This window comes from Aulonocara sp. 'chitande type north' Nkhata Bay, linkage group LG7 (assembly GCF_057382095.1).
Source record: "Aulonocara sp. 'chitande type north' Nkhata Bay isolate Kocher_YH1m ecotype deep benthic linkage group LG7, A_spYH_male_GT1.1, whole genome shotgun sequence".
Classification (NCBI taxonomy): Eukaryota; Metazoa; Chordata; class Actinopteri; order Cichliformes; family Cichlidae; genus Aulonocara; species Aulonocara sp. 'chitande type north' Nkhata Bay.
The window spans coordinates 29,484,692-29,503,722 of NC_141350.1; the positions used below are offsets into that span (position 1 = coordinate 29,484,692).

The following is a 19,031-nucleotide window of genomic DNA, read 5'->3' on the forward strand; positions in this document are numbered from 1 at the left end:
CATGCTTTTATTTTGGTAGGTCAGCTGTCTGATGTAGCAGACAAATTATTTTCAGTTTCCAGAATAAATAAATGCCCAAAAAACACAGACAGAAAATAAAGTTTAAATATTTAATGTTTAAAATTTACTAAAATGAGAAAAGTCGCAGTAATGAGTCATTTTCTCAAAGCAGTGAACCATCAGGTGCAGGTCGCCTCCATCAACTGACATTCTGTGTGCTCCGGAGGTGAAGACATGATGATGTCATGGCAAAAACAGCTGACAGCTTCCTGCTGATGGCACCTGAGGTTGAAACAGACTCACTTGAGCTCACCTGACACACTCACACTGCTCAGGTGAAGCTGAAACCTTTAACGAGCAGAAAATGACCTTTAACGTTTCCTCGCGTGAAAAAACGACCTTCGCGTTCTCAGTGTGATAACAAGAAGTACAGACGACAAAATAAGAGCGCAATGAATGGCTGAAAGAAGGTGAGGAGAACAGGAAGTGAAGCTTTTGGCACAGACACGGCGAGGACATCCCAGTTACTTTAATAAGAAATGATGTCACAGTGAGATCAGAAGTGTTCAAAGAGGGTAGAACTCCTGAGAAGATGTCAGAGCTGTGGCAGGTCAGAGGGCGGCGCCAGCAGTTCATCCACTTCCTCCTGCAGAGCTGCGGCTTTCTCATTCACGAGCATCTGAAACAAAGAAACTGTCACAGTTAAACTTCCTGTTTCAGTGTTTCTTCACACTGTAATGTCATCAAACACGGAGACCGACTGTGAGTGTTGTCAGCTCCACAGAGCATCACATCAGTCATTTAACACCATCAGTACTCGTGCTGATTTCAGGTACGGTGATCAGCTCGTGTGGGCGCGATCTCTGAGGACAGTCTCACCTTGGCTGAGGCCACGATCTGATTGGCCTGTTTCCTGTACAGGTTCTGGATGGCTGTGCAGAGAGCGGCTGGGTCGGCGTTCGCCATGTGAGTCAGTGTCTTGTAGCCGGCAGCGTACAGCTGCTTTGCTCTCGACTGCAGGGAAAAAAAGAGGTGATGTCAGAGCTTCAGCTGAGGCAGAGGACATGGAGAAGCTATGGAGGCTCAGATGGTTCTCACTTAAAATCACCTGAAGCAAAAAAAACTTTTCACGTTGAATAAAACTGTTCCCTTGATACAGAAACGTCGAGCATGGGACACCTCAGGGTTGCGAGCGCCGCCCATTTCTCTTTAACCTGCTGACACGAACATCAGCAGCTCAGCACGTTCACCGATGAGTCAGCGGTGACTGGGACAAAAGTGAAACATCTGGCAGAGGAGAGGTGGGACGGGCCGTGAGCCGAATAACAACCGCACCCGAACCACCTCCTGCTCACGGAGGTGTCAGCAGCACTTACATTCTCTCAGAATCATTAACACGCCACATTCAGCACAGGATGCACTTCCTGTAGCGAGTTTAAATATGTCTACAAAATAAAGTTCAAATAATCCTGAAACGTGACCTTTTAGTTTGAATGTCTCCAGAGTGAATCTGATTAATCAGGCTGAGTGGAATAAGCCGACATGAGAAACATCTGGCTCCCCTCTGCAGCGTTTTTAAACCAAAATATAAAAAGTGATCTAAGAGGAGTTTAATAAAGTGAAGTGTGAGGGAACCGGATGCATCAGCGATCTTCAGAGAAGAAAGCTGTGGCCTAAATCCTTCTGAGCTTTCACGTCACAGTGAGATAAAGTAAAACTTTACAGCCATGATGGGACATTTCACACGTTAACATGACGGAGCGAAGACACAGAACCTGAACATTCTCCCTGACCTTCACTACCTTCATCAGGTACACCTCCAGGGCTGCTTTCAGAAACATCAATAAAGAGAAGAAGAAGAAAGAATGGATGCTAACAGGATCAATGAAAGCTGACAGGAAGGAACTTAAAGCTGTAATAACCCTTTTACAAAATAAAACCTGAGCTGAGGTGGATGAAGATGGTGTTCATGTGATCAGTAACTGCTGAAATGGTCCACTTCCTGTGGTCCACAAACTCACGTGTTTATTACATAGAGATGGGAGTGTACTGGAGCTCTAATGTGCACTTGTGCAGGAAGTAGAATCGAGTGACAGCAGAGGATGCGAGCGCTGATGCGTTGACAAAATAACAGAACATGTTTTTTTTGTAAACCCTCCAAGCTGACAACAGGCTGATGATGTCATCACCCCGAACTGTGACGGTGCGGAAACTCATCACTCTTAACGTGTTTCAATGATGTCACACGAGCACACAGTAAGAAAAGGATGCAGGAGGAGAAAAAGAAAAAGAAGAAGAAGAAAGCAGGTGAAGAAGGTGTCTCACCTCCAGGACTCCGGCCACCTCCATCAGAGGGATAAGCTCCGCCTTCACGCAGTAACTGAGGCGCCGTGTCAGCTCGGCGAGCAGCGCTCTGAACGGCCAGAACTCCTCGAGCTCCTGAGACACAGAAACATCAGAGCATCACCATCTCACCTGAGACACACCTGCTGGCTCACCTTCAGCCTGCCCATTTTGGTATGACCTCCGGGTAAACTCCAGTGGTACCTCAGCAAAGTGCAGCACACAGGAGCAGAAGGCAGAGGCGGAGCCGAGCAGCGTCTGCACGAAGCCACGGCTCAGCTGGAAACGCTCGGAGACGCTCCAGACGTCCGTTTCCTTCAGCAGCGAGAAGAGAACAAGAGCGAGGTACATCCTCCTCACCGCCGCCAAGTTCACGCCCTGAAACAAACAGAGCACGCTGCTGAGCGGGGGGGCTCGATCACAAAGTTCAGAGAGCAAGAAGATTATGACGTCATCATAATCTGCCTTCATCACCTGCACCACTTGTCAGGTCAAATTCAAAGATCACGCTTGTCATATCCAGCGTTCATGGAGCAGGCTGAACTCCAGTCATGATTTTCGATGTTAGTAAGTTTCAGTGAAACGATTAAACTGACGTCACAACAACCTGCAGCAGAAACGATGATGTCAGGTCGCCACTCGCCTCCTTTGAGAAAGGCGCGTCTGTGACCCTCAACAGGAAGTGACTCTGTTTCTACTTCCCCCTCCGACGTGTCTTTACTGTGTCATTATTATTCACAGTTGCCTGCTCGTGCTTCACGTCTCATTTTTACTTCCTCACCATTTAAAGGAGCTTGTGGAAAAAGGTCACGACCTTTAACCTTTCGATTTGTGCCATGCAAACAACATTAACATTTCCTACTGTGAAGGTGCAAACATCCACCTCTGGAGGGTGGAGCTGGAGTAAGGGAACGGCCTGAGTCCGTCACATCACAAGGGTTGGGTATCATCACCGATTTCTATAATCGATTCGATTCAATTTGGACTCAGACAGTCAGAAATATTATAATTCTGATCATTTGTCAGTACTGACACTTGTGAGATGCCTTTGTGTCAAAGTAACTGAGGATAAAACACAGAAAAACATGGAGATTTTCCCGGCCTGTCTTTTTATAGCAGATAACCGCCTTAAAAATATTCTGCAGTAGAACAAAAACGGAAGAAAACCACGAATCAACATATGAACATTACCTGACACTACTAAGTGATGTAGAGCAAAGTCATAGAGGTTTAATTAGAGACATAGAAGTGTTTTGCAATTTGGCACCATTTGTAAAATTTTACATTTCTTTGGTATTGAACAGCAGAAATTAGGCTTTCTTGTTGGATGTTATCATTTTTGGAAAAAACAAACAAACAAACAGAGGCTGACAGCGCTGTAAACGACAGTAGACTGGTGCGTAATAAGCAATAATAATGTAATAAATAATGCAGAAAACAGATTTTTGATGGTAAACTGCTCTTGAAATACAGGGGGGAGGGGAGTGTGTGATTTTATCGTGGTGGAAGCAAAACAGCAAAAATAAGAGAGAATTCATGACAATGTGAAGTGTACTTTGGATCTTCTTTTGCTGCTGGTTCAGTGAATTTTGGTCAGAGTGACAAAACCTCCAGCTTCAGAATCTGTGAGATGTCTGCTTTCAGCACCGACGGCTTGTCAGTGCTTTGTGGTTACGTCTTTAGTCAAGTTAAAATCGATTTGAATTGGAAAATCGATTTTTTTAAACCCACCCCTACACATCACACCAGAGCTCGGCAGTTATAAAAAACTAATCTGGCAGGATTAAGCCCGTCAGATCAGATCAGACCCTGAAATCCAGCAGTTCAAAGGGAAAACAGGATTACATGATCAGATTAAATCAGAGGAGCCAATACAGCTTTTTTTTTAAAAACAAAAAACAAATTCAGATCAAAAACTCCAGTTTTTGTTGCTTATTGGAACAGGATCAGGATTACTGTGATTCCAGCAGAGGGCTGGATTCAGGCTGGAAACATGAAATAAAAACTCCAGAGTTAATCAAACAAGAAAACTAGAACTGATAGACGGTGCTACAAACTGCATTACACTGTGTATTAAATACTATATTAACATAATAATATATTTTCATACAGTGATGATTATTTATGGAGCACTGTATTTCATACATGTGATATACATGTATAAATATTCAGGATTTGCGTTTTTATTCATTAAATTTAAAGCTATGAGATCTACATTAAACTGAGCTGTGTGTTATGAATGAAGAATACCGTCACAGTAGAGAACAGTTTAATCAATGCTCTTGATGTTTGCTGCCCTCTGCTGGTCATGTTTTACATTTTTACATGCTTTTACTTCAGGGGAGTAAAAGCATGACGACAGTGCACAAAGTTGCTTCCTGTTTCCAACCTGCTTTGCTTGCTAACAGCAGCAGCTCTTACTTTTGGCTTTTGTGGTCGTGCAGTTGTTTATGGTAAATGGCCTGCATTTGTATAGCGCTTTACTTAGTCCCTAAAGACTCCAAAGCGCTTTACACAACCAGTCATCCACCCATTCACACACACATTCACACACTGGTGACGGCAAGCTACATTGTAGCCACAGCTGCCCTGGGGCGCACAGAGGCGAGGCTGCCGGACACTGGCGCCACCGGGCCCTCTGACCACCACCAGTAGGCAAACACGGGGTTAGTATCTTGCCCAAGGATATTTGGCATGCAGCCAGGAGGCAGCTTGGGATCGGACTACCAACCTTCTGATTAGTGGCTGACCTGCTATGCCACCTGAGCTACAGCCACCCCAGTTGTTTATTTCATGCAGCATTTGTACGAAAGAATTTTAAAGGTTGTGGATAAAATAATGAATTAGTGCTGATGAAATAGCTCTTAGTAAAATTAAAATAGTTAAGGCTCTTTTATGTTGGTGAATTTGGTGCCTGCCGCCCAGGTAAAGTATTGCTGATCCAGATTTGGTAAAGTCATCCAATTTTTTTTTGTTTCGTTTTTTTTAACTGGATTAGGAGAAACAGCAGCACTCTGTGAGATTTCACAGTGAAGCTGGATGTTTTTATCCTGTACTGAAGCTTTAATCTGTCTGGAAGCGTTCAGCGTGTTTTAATCTGAGCTTCTAACAGACCTTCAAAACCGCGGCCACACATCACATATCCAGATGCTTCCTCCATCACTCTGCGTTCACCTGCGCAGCTTCTGGTCTTCATCTTTGATTTCATGGATGCGTGTTCGTGATTCTCTCTTTACAGTCAGGTTCGAGTACATTTCACAGGTCACGTCTCAAAAACAATGAAATAAAACCTGAACATCTCAAGCATTAAATCTGTGGTCTGAACTTTCTTACCTTCTTTACTGTCTGTCCTGCAGCTTTTCTTGCCACGAAACTCTCAGGCACGCCAACAGCAGCTGACATCTTCTGCTCAGCCACAGACAACAGTGTGAACTGCAGATGAGGAAGACGAAGCAGAGAGCAGCTTGTGAGAGATGTGAGGAGGAGGAGGCCAAGAGGCTCTGAGGCAGGCTCTGCTTACCTGCCTGAAGAAGATCATCCAGTCAGGTTTGCACTGATCAATCAGGTCGTACGGGGTCACCAGGTAGACCAGGTGCAGGTAGCTGTTGAGCAGCAGAGACTCCAGGCCTTTGGAGAGGTCTTTGTAGAGGACCTCAGCATAGGTCAGATCCACCGAGGCTGAAGAACACCATGAATGCTTTAATTCATCGTCACGAATCATAACAGCTACAGACACACAAAACTACACCATCGCAGTTTTCTGACCTTACAAAAGGATCTTTGAAACTTTATTTAAGCCCAATGAATCGAAACATCTGACAACAGTGGGACCAGACTGGGACCACGGTGGGACCAGACTGGGACACGAGTTTACCCTGTTCAGGATCTTTGGTGGCCGGCCCAGGCTAAAATGACCCTCCATGTTTGAATCTGTTTTAACTCCTCCTCCTTTAAATCAACTGTCTTCTTATTGGCTGCTCCTCATGAACATAAGTGGGTGAGTCTTGTGTGTCTGAGATGACCATATTAGGGATTTCCCTCGCTATAACATCATGCAGAGCCAACAGGAGCAAAACTCTGCAACTCTGTGTTCATTGTTGATTTTCAGAATCATGATTAAACATGACGTTCTAAGTCATGTGAGAGGAAGTAAGGAGTCCTACAGGTATGCCGAGGGTACCTTTGTACGTAGCCTTTCCCAGCTTGGTGACCCGCAGACTCTGACTGTGCGAGTCTACTGTGATGAGCTCTTTCTCCTTCAGGACATCCACGCACTGCTGCACTGCCTCCAGCAGGCTCCTCCCCACACACAGCTGCTGCCACTGCACAAACAGCAGCGTTCCCTGCAGGAAGTCCTGCAGCTGCTCCACGGATGATGTGATCTGCAGAAACCACGAGACATAAGGACAATAGCACCAGTTGAATCAGGCTGTGATCTGATTATTTTTAAAAACATATTGATCAGGCATCCTGATTGGCCAGTTCAGCAACAAAAACAAGGATATATGGAAATATTTGGATCCATTATATTCTGTGAACTGAATATTTCGAAGCTTGTGTTCGTTAGACAATGTTGCCATCAGTGACACAAACCAAACAAAATAAAAACCTAGAATTACCTAGAATTAGCTAGAATGAACCAGAATTACAGACAGATTCACTGATACAGAAAAAATCAGCTGCTTCTTTATAAACCACTAATTCAGTTTAGTTTTTCAAAATAAAAGCGAAAAGAAAGTCAGACCCCACAGAGGTACCATTTGATATTAAATAATGATGCAGAGATAAAAGAGATTAGCGCCTGCTGGCTAATCTGCTCGGATTTGGAGTGAATTAGAAGGATTTACGTTTAATCCAATGAGGGACAGGACGAGGCTCAGGAGGCCTTTTCCATCATCGTGCATCAGGTTGCTGTAACAGCTCTCCATCGGCGCGCACACCAGTGTTTTAGCCTGAAATCACACAAAAGCAGAATTATCTGACATCTGTTAGTTTAACTGAATGCTTTTATTTTGTCATAACTCACAGGAAACTGATCAGATTGTTTTAGCAGGAGTCGGAGATGGTGGAGAAGTCATAAAGAGTTATTGTTATGTTATTATATCGACCTTAATTTTATTGTTTTTAACACATTACCAGGGCTGGACTGGCCATCGGGCATACCAGGTATTTGCCCGGTGGGCTGCTTGTGATTTTTCGTATTTATGGGCCAATGGGGTTTTATTTCTTTTAATTTTTTAACGGTATAAATGAATGGTGGTGGATTAGCCAGTTGGTCGTGATCGACTCTGGGCTGGACCAATTACAGCCGAGGAGGTCGAACTTTAAAGTTGAGGTGAAAAGGAACGCAATTTGTGCCGTACTTCAGCTAGAAAGTTGCTAATTCAATCATGAAACTGATCAATGATCAGCTTTTCTCTCTGCGCCAAAAACAGAAACCTGTGGCTGTAGCACTAAACAACAGCAGCACGTTTAAGCTTGATCAGCTGTTGTTAGAATTTATTTAATATTAATTTCTAGTATCAGCTGATGTTTGCTGGAGCCACAGCTGTAAAGCTGCTGGTCATGATATCGGTTTGTATATCTGGTGAGAGGGAAACATGAAGATAAAACCAGGAGATGTCCTTACTGAATCATCAGAGCTGAACAGGTGATGGAGAAACAGGTTTACCTTTTAGGTGACATGAATGAGTTGAAGGGAAGTTATGAACTGTTTCTGAGAGACAAATAACATCAGGATTCTTTTTTTTATGTAGCTGACAGCTGGTAACTGTGCAGGGGCGCATCTAGCAAAGTTTTGCCAGGGGGGCAGGTAGGGCATTAACAGGGAGAGGGGGGCACAAAGAAATACTTTTCTTTCTTATTCTCATTTAAAATGTCTAGCTTTTCATGAATAATTATCTGAATCTTACAACCAAATTTTACATCTGATGTAAAATGTATAGAAATCCATTATTGTATTTAGTAAATATTAAGCCTAGTATACACCCTAGTAAGTTATAGTATTCTTTCCTTTGGGAAGGTACCATCTGTGCAGTCTGCAATTCTCTTGAAGAAAGATGTTGAATCTATTTAATTACTGGAGAAAAATAATAGATTTATGTGCATTTGTTTGATACGTGCATTAAATTAAAATCGGTTTTGTCAGTTAAGCATCTTGAGGCAGAGGGTGGGGGAGTGGTTCCCTACTTTTTTCCTTTGGCAACCCTATTAGTTAGGTATATGTAATTATAAATTAGGTTGTTTTATATTTTTGCTAAGTACTGTTTAGAATACCAGAATAGGGAGGATGGTGTAGGTTTAAGTTTATTATAAAGGCTTTATGGCTTTTCCTATAATACCATGGTGGGCTGGTCACTAGTCAAAATACCCGGGCTTATCCCAGTCCAACCCTGCACATTACAGAGGTTTCTGTGCAGCTGCTGACCTCAAATAAACACACACAAAGATTTAATAAAGCTTTTAAACCTTTTAACTCTTTTAATTTAACGTTTCTTTGTTTTTTTAATAACCTAAAACAGATTTTATGCCTGCAGGTCTGTATTTCAGATATCTGAGGATTAAGAAAAGTATTTTGACATAATATTGTTGGAAAGCTTCAGTTTTTAGGCTCACTGTTTTTAATCAGACATCAGTTTGAGTCCCTCATGGCTCTAGTTACCATGTTCCTGTCCTTCTCCTGCAGGATCAGGATGCTCTCGCCCACCGAATCGATCCCCGCTCGGCCGGCTCGTCCGACCATCTGCTTGTACTGGCTCCTCTTCAGGAAGTCCGTGGCTATGTACGGCGAGCGCAGGATCACTCTGTGTGCAAACAGAGGTCAAACCGGGGTCAAACAGAGGTCAGATCATTTCAGCAGCAGCAAATGTGCATAACCTTTGATATGTACACATGAACACGCAGGTGAGCTCCTGACTGCTGTGACAGGAAAGGGAAAAAGCTGTTTAATGAGCGGCTCACCTGCGAGCAGGTAGGTTGATCCCTGCAGCTAGGGTGGAGGTGCAGGTGAGGAGGCAGAGGACCCCGCTGGAGTAGGCCTCCTCCACCAGTTTCCTCTCCTCGGATGTCAGCCCGCTGTGGTGGTACGCCACGCCATACGGCACAGTGACCTTTAACACCGGGCACAACGAGCCATTCCCGCTGTCCCGCAGCTCCCTGAGGAGGACGCCCTTCTCCTCCTCGCGGTGCCGCAAGAAGTCCCTGAAAGAGTCGAGAAAGGTTTCTGAGTCAGTGATTGGCATGGGCGGCAGAGTGGGAGGAGTCACCCAGTGGCTGCTGCTCACTCTTTCAGATATTTGCAGATCATCGCCGCCACATTCTCGCAGTTCTTCTTGGTGGGACAGAAGAGCAGACACGAGTGCGCTGGGATGACCTCGGTCACCAGAGCGATGATGTGATCCGGGTCGATCTTCTGCATCGTGCTCGAGTACTGCAGGAAAGAGAAAGACCAAGCACCACGAAAACGAAAGAGGAGGACATTAAACTTTAATTTACTGCAGGAAAAATGTCTCCTGTACATATTAATGTGGCCACGGCGTGTTGGTGTGATCCTCCACTGTATTGTTAGAGTTAATTATGTTTTTTACTTACTTTAAAGTTGAGAAGACGTGAGAACCTGAAGCAGTTCTCTTCTTTTGGGTCCACCTCGTAGATGGTGTCGTGCAGTTTGACGAATTCCTTCAGCTGAACCTGGAAAAAATCAAAATAAAATAAATCACAGAGCGCCAATTTACCCAAACTCTCAAAATGAGTTTAAAAGACAGGAAGAAGCCCCGCTGATAGAAACCAGCAGTTCCATGCAACGATCTTGAAACACAAGTTCTCCTCTGACTATCACCAGCTCATCCACATCCATTTTCATATGTGCAGCTGATAAGTCGTGACTAATTCTGAGAGTTGCATTTGCATGACACACAGACCTGATTTTAGTTAATGAGCAACTTTAACAACGCTCAGTGAGCCCCTCAAACAGCTGCTCAGTGTCAGGAACTGTTTTCAGCGGTGGACTAATCTGTGTGTTATGCTTGAGCAAGTCCTTGTGGAAGCAGGAAGTTAGGGTCAGTGTTCACTCGAGGGTTTTATAAGGTTCGGGTGCAGCTTTGATTCAATCACTTACAGGCCTGAAGTTGTTCGTGTAATTTTCAGCCCTCAGAAACATCTGCAGGTCTTTGATATTCCCCAGAGTGGCGCTCATTCCTATTATCTGAGTTGTTTCTGGAAAAAAAAGAAAAAGAACCCAAAAGCAAGAAGTTTGTTTTTAACTTAAGGCTGGATTGAGTTATGGAGACTATAAGAAGACACTTACTGCTCACATATTGAACTTTGGCCAGAGTCATTTCTATAATGGCCCCTCTGCTGCCGTCACCCAGCATGTGAAGCTGCAGAAGAAACAAAATCTCAGTTAAATGTCCTCCAGCCGTATAAAACACCTTTCATCCAAAGTGGGAGGTACCTCATCAACCACCACCAGTCCAAGGTTATCCAGCCTGCTGCTCTCTATCAGAGAGTTGACGAGGCTGTGAGCCTTCTCTATGGTTGCGATGTAAAGGGACGTCTTGTTTCTTCTCTTCACGGGAGGAAACCTGCCCTTGCTGCCAGCGTACTCCTCCACCATGAAGTCCAGCTCCAGACCAAAGCTTGCTAAACCACGCACCTGGAAAAGTGAAAAGTACTTCCTAAGAGTTCAAAACGAAGGCTGTTAATGTCTCTGAAAGGTGTCCCACAAGGCTCTAGTTTTGATCCTCTTTTATTTCTTATGAACATAAATATGATAATGATATGATTAGAGATGGAAATCGAGAGTAGTAGTGCAATTCCTTGGAATCGTTAATCTGCCTGCCTATGGATCCTGCTTATCAGTTCTTGCACTCTCACTACGATCAGCTGATTTCAGTTTGTGTGCCAGAGGAAAATAGTGGTGCAGTCTTCAGTGTGGACATGGACATGACTTTTATTTTTATTGCACAAAAGGATGAGAGTGTGATGGTAAAGTGGAGACTGCTCCAGGACAGAAAAACGGCATCACTGTTAACACAGCTTCAGCTCTTCACAAGAACCTGCACAGCCAGCATGCTAACACTAAGCTAGCCAAGAGCCCAGAGCGATTTTAAAGCTGAGTGAATGCTGACCCCAGACCAGCACCGTGATAAAATGAATCGTCATTTGTGTTGAAGACAACCATTGCTGAACTTCAACAGGTAACAAACTGATAAGCAGTCAGGCCCGTTTCTACCTTTTCATGTTTCTAAAGTGGCATAGAATCACCATGACAACTGCTTTAACCTCCTAAGACTCGAACTCTTCCATGGCATGCATTTTTAATTTATCTTTAATATTTGGGCATATTGGGACCTGATGAATGTCAAAACAAAGAATTACCAGATTTTTTTTTTTACTGATTTTTGTTTCTAAGAAAAATGAGAGCCACATGAGGATATTTGTTTAAAATTTCGATAGAACAGTAGTAGTATAATGTCCTCGTAAGCAATGTTCCCTCTAAGCTGCGCGCGTGCGCAATTGCGCACTGCTGGCACGTCTCTGCGCAGAAAAAAATCTGCGTTGCGTACAAAAAAAAATCTAACCTGAATTGAAATTAAAGTAAATACGCTAACAATTCTGTTTGGCAGTAAGTGACTGGCTGCTCCCGTATGGGATTAGAACGATGCCACCTTATTCCATAGTTCAGCCAATCACGCGATTCACATTCGTATATACGCAGCTAATCAACGTCGCTGACAGGCTATGACAGCGTCCTTATATGCCGACGCCGGTGTTTTATGCTGGGCAGACACTGTGCGATTTTTGGCCCATTTTGAGCCGATTTTTGAGTCGTGCGACCGTTTTGGCGATCGGCCGGATTTTGGCCTTCATCGTGTAGTATACGTGGGGTAACGAGAAGCGATTGAGACCTCACGACCAGCTCCCGATCATCAATCGCTTGGTCGTGAGGGTGTCACCGCAGTTTCTCACACTGCGCACGTGCAAACACAAATGTCAGCGAAAAAGACGGCGCAGCACGGCAGTGCAGCGTGTGATCTGGACACAAGCGATGGAGGCACAACTTGTAGAACTATGGCAAGTTCATCCGAGCCTTTTCGATGTGGCCTCACAAAATTATCACGACCACAACAACCGTGAAAATAGTTGGATCTACACTGCTGCTCAATCACAGCTGCCTGATCAATGTTTTTCATTAGCAATTTAGCAAAGTTGATGGTGGTGGTGTGCGTGTCTGTGTGAGTGAAAGACAGAGAGGGAGAGCGACAGAATTTCTGTTATAACCTTCATTTTATGGACGCACAGTGTGAGCAGTCGGGTCGCATCAGAGCATCGGACCGTATAGTGTGAGACCCTGCATCGTGACCTATGAACTTCTAACCCCTGCGAGTCAATCGTACAGTTTGAGCAGGAGCTGAATCGCGCGACTAAAAAAAAATCGCACAGTGTAAGCCCAGCATTAGCTAGCAAAGCGGCTGATGTGGAGTGAAGCCACGTTAATGACAACGTGTACAACCACTGGAGATGTGAGCAGGACAGACGGAACAATTGACGGAAAAGGTGTGGACTTTATACCAGTTTTTAAATGGTGTTGATAGGCCACGTAAAACCAGAGTTATGATAAAAATATGTGCAATGTAACGTTCTGCATTACTTTTAAGAAAAGTGCTCAGTGTAATAACTTTTTTACTTTACTTTTTTGAGTAATGACCCCAACACTGATCACAACAAAGAGAGAAAATACCTCCAACATGCACAAACCTTTGACCACACTGCATGTAATTAATTTGCATGAATGTAGTCTTTGATATGGTGCTTAAAGATGGTGGTGACTCTCAAAGTGGAGCCAATGAGAATTGATAAGGAAATCGATAATCCACACTACCATGGCAGTTTGTATCACCCCACAGTGCTATATTTCTGATTTTTATTTGTATTTCTTCTAAGCGCAAATTAAAATTTACGCTTAGAAGAAGTTTTATCATTTTATATTTTAAGTCAAAGCTTGTTATCCCACACAACCAGAAAGTCATTACTTCTACTTCTCTTTTATTCCACAAACACAAATATTATTATCCTCTGATGTCAAGTTCTATGCAGATGATATACTTTTATATCTGAGACCAAAAGCTAACTAACCATTTGCTCGTGTTCAGGAGTGAGAGTAACATCAACAATAATCCCAGTCTGAAAGTTTCCCTACAGAACATTAAACAACATCGATTAATTTTACTCATTTGCCTATTACCCATTAGCAGCTCAGTAGCATCTACTAGCATTTATGCATTCTGTTGACAAAACAGACTTTTCTGATATGTTTTGATGTTCTGTGGTTTCTGTACCTTCTCCTGCACCAGCGATATGTAGGGCAAGATGAACAGACAGTCCTTCCTCCTGCACAGCAGTTCTCTGAGGATAAGGATCTCTGCCACTAGAGTTTTCCCACCACTGGTGGGAAGGGAGTAGATCAGATTCTTCCTCTGCTGAACACAGTCCAAGTTCAGACACGTCTGCTGCCAGTCTGAAGAAACCCAAAAAAACAAAACCGGTTGTAAATGTCTTCACTTGACTTATTCTGTGCAGAAACTACAATATTTCAATTTTATTGTGATAATCTCACCATACAAACTCTGGATTCCTCTCAGTTTAAACATCAGCTCCTTCACTTTGCTTGGAAGCCCAAAGAATGGCCCAAGGTCAGGCATGTCAGCAGAGACAGTCTCCATGGCCTGCATGGCGACGTTTATCTCCTCAGAAACCACCGCCTCCTTCAGCATCGCTGTCCGTGAAACGGCAGAAGGAGCCGCTGCGTTGCCAAGCATCGTCCTCTTCAGCTGGTCGGCAACGCTCCTCCTCGCTCCGGCTGGTCTCCTGAGTGGACCCTCTCCGTTTGCTAGTCCTCTGAAAGGCGTTGAGGTTTTGTCTCTGTCCTGGAGTCGGCTTCTCTTCGCCTTCTCCTGAACTTCCTCCTGAAACTGCAGCTGGCTAGCCGGTAGGTCCTCGAAGGGTTCATCTCCAAGGCCGTCCAGAATGGAGTCTGAGAGGACATCCTCGTCTTCTGGTTGTTGCTCCACCCCTCGAAGCCTTTCATTTTGCTCGGCATCATCCAGTTTTGCCAGGACAGACGAATCCCCTAAGATGCTGTCATAGTCGCCGAATAAATCCTCGCTGTCGCTGCAGTACTGCCAAGAAAAAAAGAATACCACCAGCGTGGACTTCAAACAGGTTATTAATCGATCAGGGCATCATTTTTCTTTCTGATTTCTGATTACTCTATGACCAACTGAGTCATTAAACACATCGGGGAGGTGTTCACTGAGCTCAGAGATTAGGTGAGGAGGAGGCCCATTTTCTCACAGACTTCAATGCACTCAGACTTGAGGAGAGTCGAACCCTGCTGGTCAATATGCAAGATGTACCTCCACAGTTCTGCTTTCAGCCATGATGCTGCTGATCCTCCTGTTGGAGTTGCATAGCGGGGAACAGACAGCCCCTCCCCTCTTCCTGGCAGGTGTCAGGTAAGCTTTCAGGTGGTCTCTCGCCCTCTTCCTCTGACAGACTCGTTTTATTTTGACTTCCAGCCTTCCGTAGTTCATCCCTGTGAGCGCAGACCCCTGCGGCTACATGTGAAACACAATAAACATTTTATAGTTCTCGCATACTTCACTAACCTGCTGCTGCAGCCATTTAAACGCCACCTTAAACAAGTTGACGTTAAATGATGAGACCTAAAAACACCAAAGAGCCCACACAGGCTCAGTGAGCAGCTAGCTAGCAAGCGCCGGCATTCAGTTACAAAAACTACAAATTAATCACAAACAAGCTCAAATAAATAAAAGTGTGTCCATGGAATAACTTTTAACACCACCAGTAATAATAACGTTCACTAAACGCGCATCTACAGCAGCTCAGCGAATCCTTCATTCAAAATAACTATCATTAATCCTGGAGTGAGAGAGAAATGCCACCATCACTTCCGCTTTCGGTTTACTGAGGCGCTAACTCTGAGTTACAGTCGTTCAAAAAGTGTCAAAACGTGCAATTAAACATCTCGATTAGCTTTTAAATGCTAAAAAATTAAGTCTTATCAAACCTTAATAATTAGACGCCTTGGATGAAAAATTTAGTTTCGACTGAAAACGGGTTAAGTCTGTTTTGAAACGGTAATTAGATGTGATGTTTGCCGCTCGGATAGTTTAGGAGTTTTAGGACAGCTGTACGTGGTTTCAGTCACGTTTCAATGACAAACTGCAACACCGCTTTAACATACATTAATAGCAAGCTGACAAGTGGCACAAACTAAAGCTAATCTGAGGCTTAGGGCTGCTTTTCCCAAGACTTTATGTGTTCCGCGTGATTTCTATCTTGATTTGGTTTATCTTTGGAATGAGTAACAATTAAACCTTTCCGTAAAAAAACTCAAAGCGAAGCGTTATATCTCATTAATATTAAACATTTAGATTGTGTAAATCCGTGAAATATTAAAAACAGACAGAATACTTCTTTTAGGTTTATATTTTAAATTTAGTGACATCGTCCAGTCACAGTATATATCCAAGTCACAAGCAGCCTTTGCGGAAGTGGTTGGAAGTATTTCTCAGTTGCAGCGGAAGCGGTTCCTGTCCCGTGTTAGGTCAACATGTTGTGTCTGAGGGAGTTGCAGAGGTGGAAACCTGTCTTATGTCGTTATGGAAACACAGGTGAGTCGTGCGTAACACGTTAATTACAAAAATAAAAGTTTAACTCCAATCCTTCTGGTGCAAATGCTAACTCTAGCCGTGCTGCTTCCGTGCAGGTGTGCGGAGCTTCGCGGTCGCAGCAGATGAAGCCGGACGGACGGAGGGCGGGGTGGGTGCTGAGTGCAGGCTGATGGATGCTCGCCGTTGATTTCAGTTTGGTTATGAAGATTTGTTTGTGTTTTTCAGCTGGTGAACATGGAGAACCCGTACAGAGAGCCCCAGAAGGGCTGCGTCCTCTGTGACGTCACGGTGGACTTTAAAAACATCCAGGTGAGTCAAACGGGAAGAAACAGCTCTTCACCACAGATTAAATAATGAGAAACACGCTGAGTGAGATTATTGTCAGAATATCTGTGACCGGGAAGATTATAATCAGTTTATCAGAAATCAGGCCTTCACCTCTGACCTTTGCGCTTGGGTGCACACCTGAAGCAGCAGCTCTGCTCCTCCAGGTGTGTGACAGGATCTCCTGATCCCAAGTCAGACTGAGTCTCAGTTCAGTCGTGGATTAATCTGAGTTTGTCGCCCTGCAGCTGCTCTCTCAGTTCATCTCGCCGCACACGGGCAGGATCTATGGCCGCCACATCACAGGTGAGTCTTTGCCCGAAACAGGTCATCTGGATTAAATCATCATCAGGTTGGGTCACACCTCCTTCTGTTTTTTCAGGTTTATGCGGAAGGAAACAGAAAGAAGTGTCGAAGGCGATAAAGAAGGCTCAGTCCATGGGTACGTTCACAGCATCTTAACTTTCAATTCTTCTGTTTCGTCATTTGATTTGTTTGCTGTCATAATCTCAACTTTAATCCCAATTTTTGTCTGTTCTTTTTTTTTTTTTTTTTTTAGACTAAATTATTTAATTTTTTAAATTTTAGTAAATTAATATTTGATGACCCAATTAATGAAAAGCTTTTTTTGCATTTTTCCTCTTTTTCATATTTTTGCCTTTTAACAAATATAATCCAAACATTCCCATTTTCGCCACATTTCTAACATAATTATATAAGAAGCGTTTCCCTCTGAGCTGAGCTACTGCTGTTAATATAAACTTTTGTTTGCAGGTTTCATGTCAGTGACGCACAAACATCCACAGTTCATGAAGGACCCTAACATCTGTGGAATCAAACATCTGGATTAGTGTGAAACATCTGTGTGTCTGTGTAAATAAAGTTTCTCTGCTGTCAGTTTGCTGTCGGTGAATTTCTTGGGCCAAAGCGTCAAACGTGAAGCGTGTCCTCATCAGAGTAAACACCTCTGCACGGTTTCTTAATGTGAAGGAGTTTAAACACTTTAAAAACACTTGCTAATTTTTTTTTTTTTAATTTGGACCTTCTGAAAACTGAAAGGTTGTGACGTCATCTGAAGACCTTCAAACATCACACTAAACGGAGAATCTATAAAATATTCTATCTATAAAATAATGACTGAAATATTGTTTTCCTGGATTCTCTTTCAAAGTTTGTGTCACTGGAGTTTAAAACAAAGACAATGCGTGAACTAACGTAACCCGGGATCTCTGAAGTCCCGTCGCCTCGTACAGAGCCGGTAAAACCCAGAAGGTTCGTGTTTATGGAGAAAAATCAGTTGGCCTCATTGAGCCGGTGAGACCGGCTGTGGGAGAAAACTCTTCTTGCATTTCATCAGTTTTTAGAGTTCTCACCACCACCTGGACTGGACTGGACTCTGTCGTGGGCTGATTCTGGTCCCCAAGCCACATGTTTGACTCCTCTGATTTATTTGAAACAGAAAATAAAAACAGGCAGGTTTGTGTAATTCAGAGCTTTATGATTTCTGCTGCAGTCTGAAGATAAACTCGAATGACCGCACACGGTCAGACCTTTAATGGAACGCACGCTTCATCCTTTACAGTGAAAAATAAAACGCAGTGTGAAACAGTTTCTTTGTGAGCGCGAGATCAACTGAAGGTCAGGCAAAAACTTTGAAACCAAAGAAAAGGTAAAAACCCGATGACTCTAAAACCGAACATCTGGAACAAACACCAAAGTGTCACAGCTGGAAGTCTAAATCAAACCAGTCCTCCATCTGAGCGTGAAGAGTCTGAACTTTACACCTGCTCAGGTAAAAAGAACCTCTGCTGTCCTTTTTTGAAACAAACTTTATCAATAACAGTTCTTTTAAACAGACCGGTTCCAAAAACATCCGACAGAACTTGGATACGTCCTGGACTCAGCTCTTGCTCCTCCTGCGTTTCCTCTCCTTCTCTGGCAGCATTTCCCTCAACCTTTTACGGCAGTTTGTTGCGCTCGGCGGCGGCGCCTCCCTTGCTGTCGTGGAAATGTCATCTGTGTGGTCAGGAACAGGAAGTCCCTGCAGCGTGAGCGTCTGAGTGTGGAAGAGCGGCGAGGAGGCGAGCAGCGCCCTGACGGCCTCCTGAAGCAGCCGGTTTTTCCTTGGCTCGCCGGGGTCGGCGGCGCTTTCTGTTCATGGAGAAAGTGCAAAAGTTCAGAAACATTTTTACTGCAGGTCATCAGCCAACCGTGATTTTAAATAAAGACATTAAACTGGCACTTCCTTTTTCCTCTCCTGTCAGGGTTTTCACCTTCACCTACCACTTTAATTATCACTGCGAACCAAATATTCATCATTATTATTATTTTAATTTCTAACTGGTCGAATTTTTAAAATATGAAAAAATCGAAAAATTCTCTCCATGAAAATGCAAAGAGCGACTTCACAGTCTGTGGAGAGCACGCCAAAGCAACACGCAGTGATATAGACCTAACCACGACAAAATACTGGCCAATCAAAAGCCCACAAATCACACAACACCTTTGACATTATGAGACTAACTCTCAGTTTTCCTTGTCCACATGTTAGCACGGAAAGAGTTTCTGCGTTGTGTTTTTAAAATGCTGGGCTGATCCTGAGACGTGTCTCTGGTGTTGGGAAGAGGCAGATACCGGAAATTCATCTAATCCCGCTGCTGTGTGAGA

The 19,031-nt window shown here is 43.8% G+C and overlaps 3 protein-coding genes across 4 annotated transcripts in view; 1 reads left to right on the forward strand and 2 right to left on the reverse strand.

The window, feature by feature from the left end:
• On the reverse strand, positions 1 to 15,798 carry helq (helicase, POLQ like). 2 transcript variants are annotated; one of them, XM_086299918.1, is made up of 19 exons: positions 15,611 to 15,798; positions 14,760 to 14,960; positions 13,961 to 14,522; positions 13,683 to 13,861; positions 10,796 to 10,996; positions 10,649 to 10,721; positions 10,460 to 10,557; positions 9,934 to 10,032; positions 9,627 to 9,772; positions 9,304 to 9,543; positions 9,005 to 9,146; positions 7,191 to 7,295; positions 6,524 to 6,725; positions 5,864 to 6,021; positions 5,677 to 5,775; positions 2,548 to 2,721; positions 2,326 to 2,439; positions 880 to 1,014; positions 1 to 679 (listed from the first exon to the last, which is right to left on the reverse strand). In XM_086299918.1, exons 2-19 carry the CDS (start codon positions 14,934 to 14,936, stop codon positions 596 to 598), a joined length of 2,988 nt encoding a protein of 995 aa, XP_086156044.1. In that variant the 5' UTR covers positions 14,937 to 14,960; positions 15,611 to 15,798; the 3' UTR covers positions 1 to 595. The 2 variants fall into 2 exon arrangements, with proteins under 2 accessions (XP_086156044.1, XP_086156043.1); XM_086299917.1 differs by lacking the exon at positions 15,611 to 15,798 and adding an exon at positions 15,434 to 15,572.
• mrps18c (mitochondrial ribosomal protein S18C) lies at positions 15,618 to 17,261 on the forward strand. Its single transcript, XM_086299921.1, has 6 exons — positions 15,618 to 16,040; positions 16,136 to 16,188; positions 16,266 to 16,349; positions 16,613 to 16,670; positions 16,747 to 16,806; positions 17,139 to 17,261. The coding sequence occupies exons 1-6, from the start codon at positions 15,980 to 15,982 to the stop codon at positions 17,213 to 17,215; spliced, it is 393 nt and encodes a 130-aa protein (XP_086156047.1). The 5' UTR covers positions 15,618 to 15,979; the 3' UTR covers positions 17,216 to 17,261.
• Positions 16,516 to 19,031, reverse strand: part of abraxas1 (abraxas 1, BRCA1 A complex subunit) — a 5,718-nt gene continuing 3,202 nt past the window's right edge. Inside the window, exon 9 of the mRNA XM_086299920.1 lies at positions 16,516 to 18,515. Coding sequence (XP_086156046.1) covers positions 18,265 to 18,515 — 251 coding nt within the window. The 3' untranslated portion in view covers positions 16,516 to 18,264. The remainder of the gene's footprint in view (positions 18,516 to 19,031) is intronic.

Excerpts from the sequence above, each read along its gene's own strand:
- mrps18c (XM_086299921.1), top strand. The coding sequence starts at position 15,980 with ATGTTGTGTCTGAGGGAGTTGCAGAGGTGGAAACCTGTCTTATGTCGT. Across the intron at positions 16,189-16,265 it reads CCGGACGGACGGAGGGCGGG|CTGGTGAACATGGAGAACCC; the intron begins GTGGGTGCTGAG and ends TGTGTTTTTCAG. Across the intron at positions 16,350-16,612 it reads TGGACTTTAAAAACATCCAG|CTGCTCTCTCAGTTCATCTC; the intron begins GTGAGTCAAACG and ends GTCGCCCTGCAG.
- helq (XM_086299918.1), bottom strand. The coding sequence starts at position 14,936 with ATGAACTACGGAAGGCTGGAAGTCAAAATAAAACGAGTCTGTCAGAGG. Across the intron at positions 9,544-9,626 it reads ATCTGCAAATATCTGAAAGA|GGACTTCTTGCGGCACCGCG; the intron begins GTGAGCAGCAGC and ends CGACTCTTTCAG. Across the intron at positions 5,776-5,863 it reads GGATGATCTTCTTCAGGCAG|TTCACACTGTTGTCTGTGGC; the intron begins GTAAGCAGAGCC and ends CCTCATCTGCAG.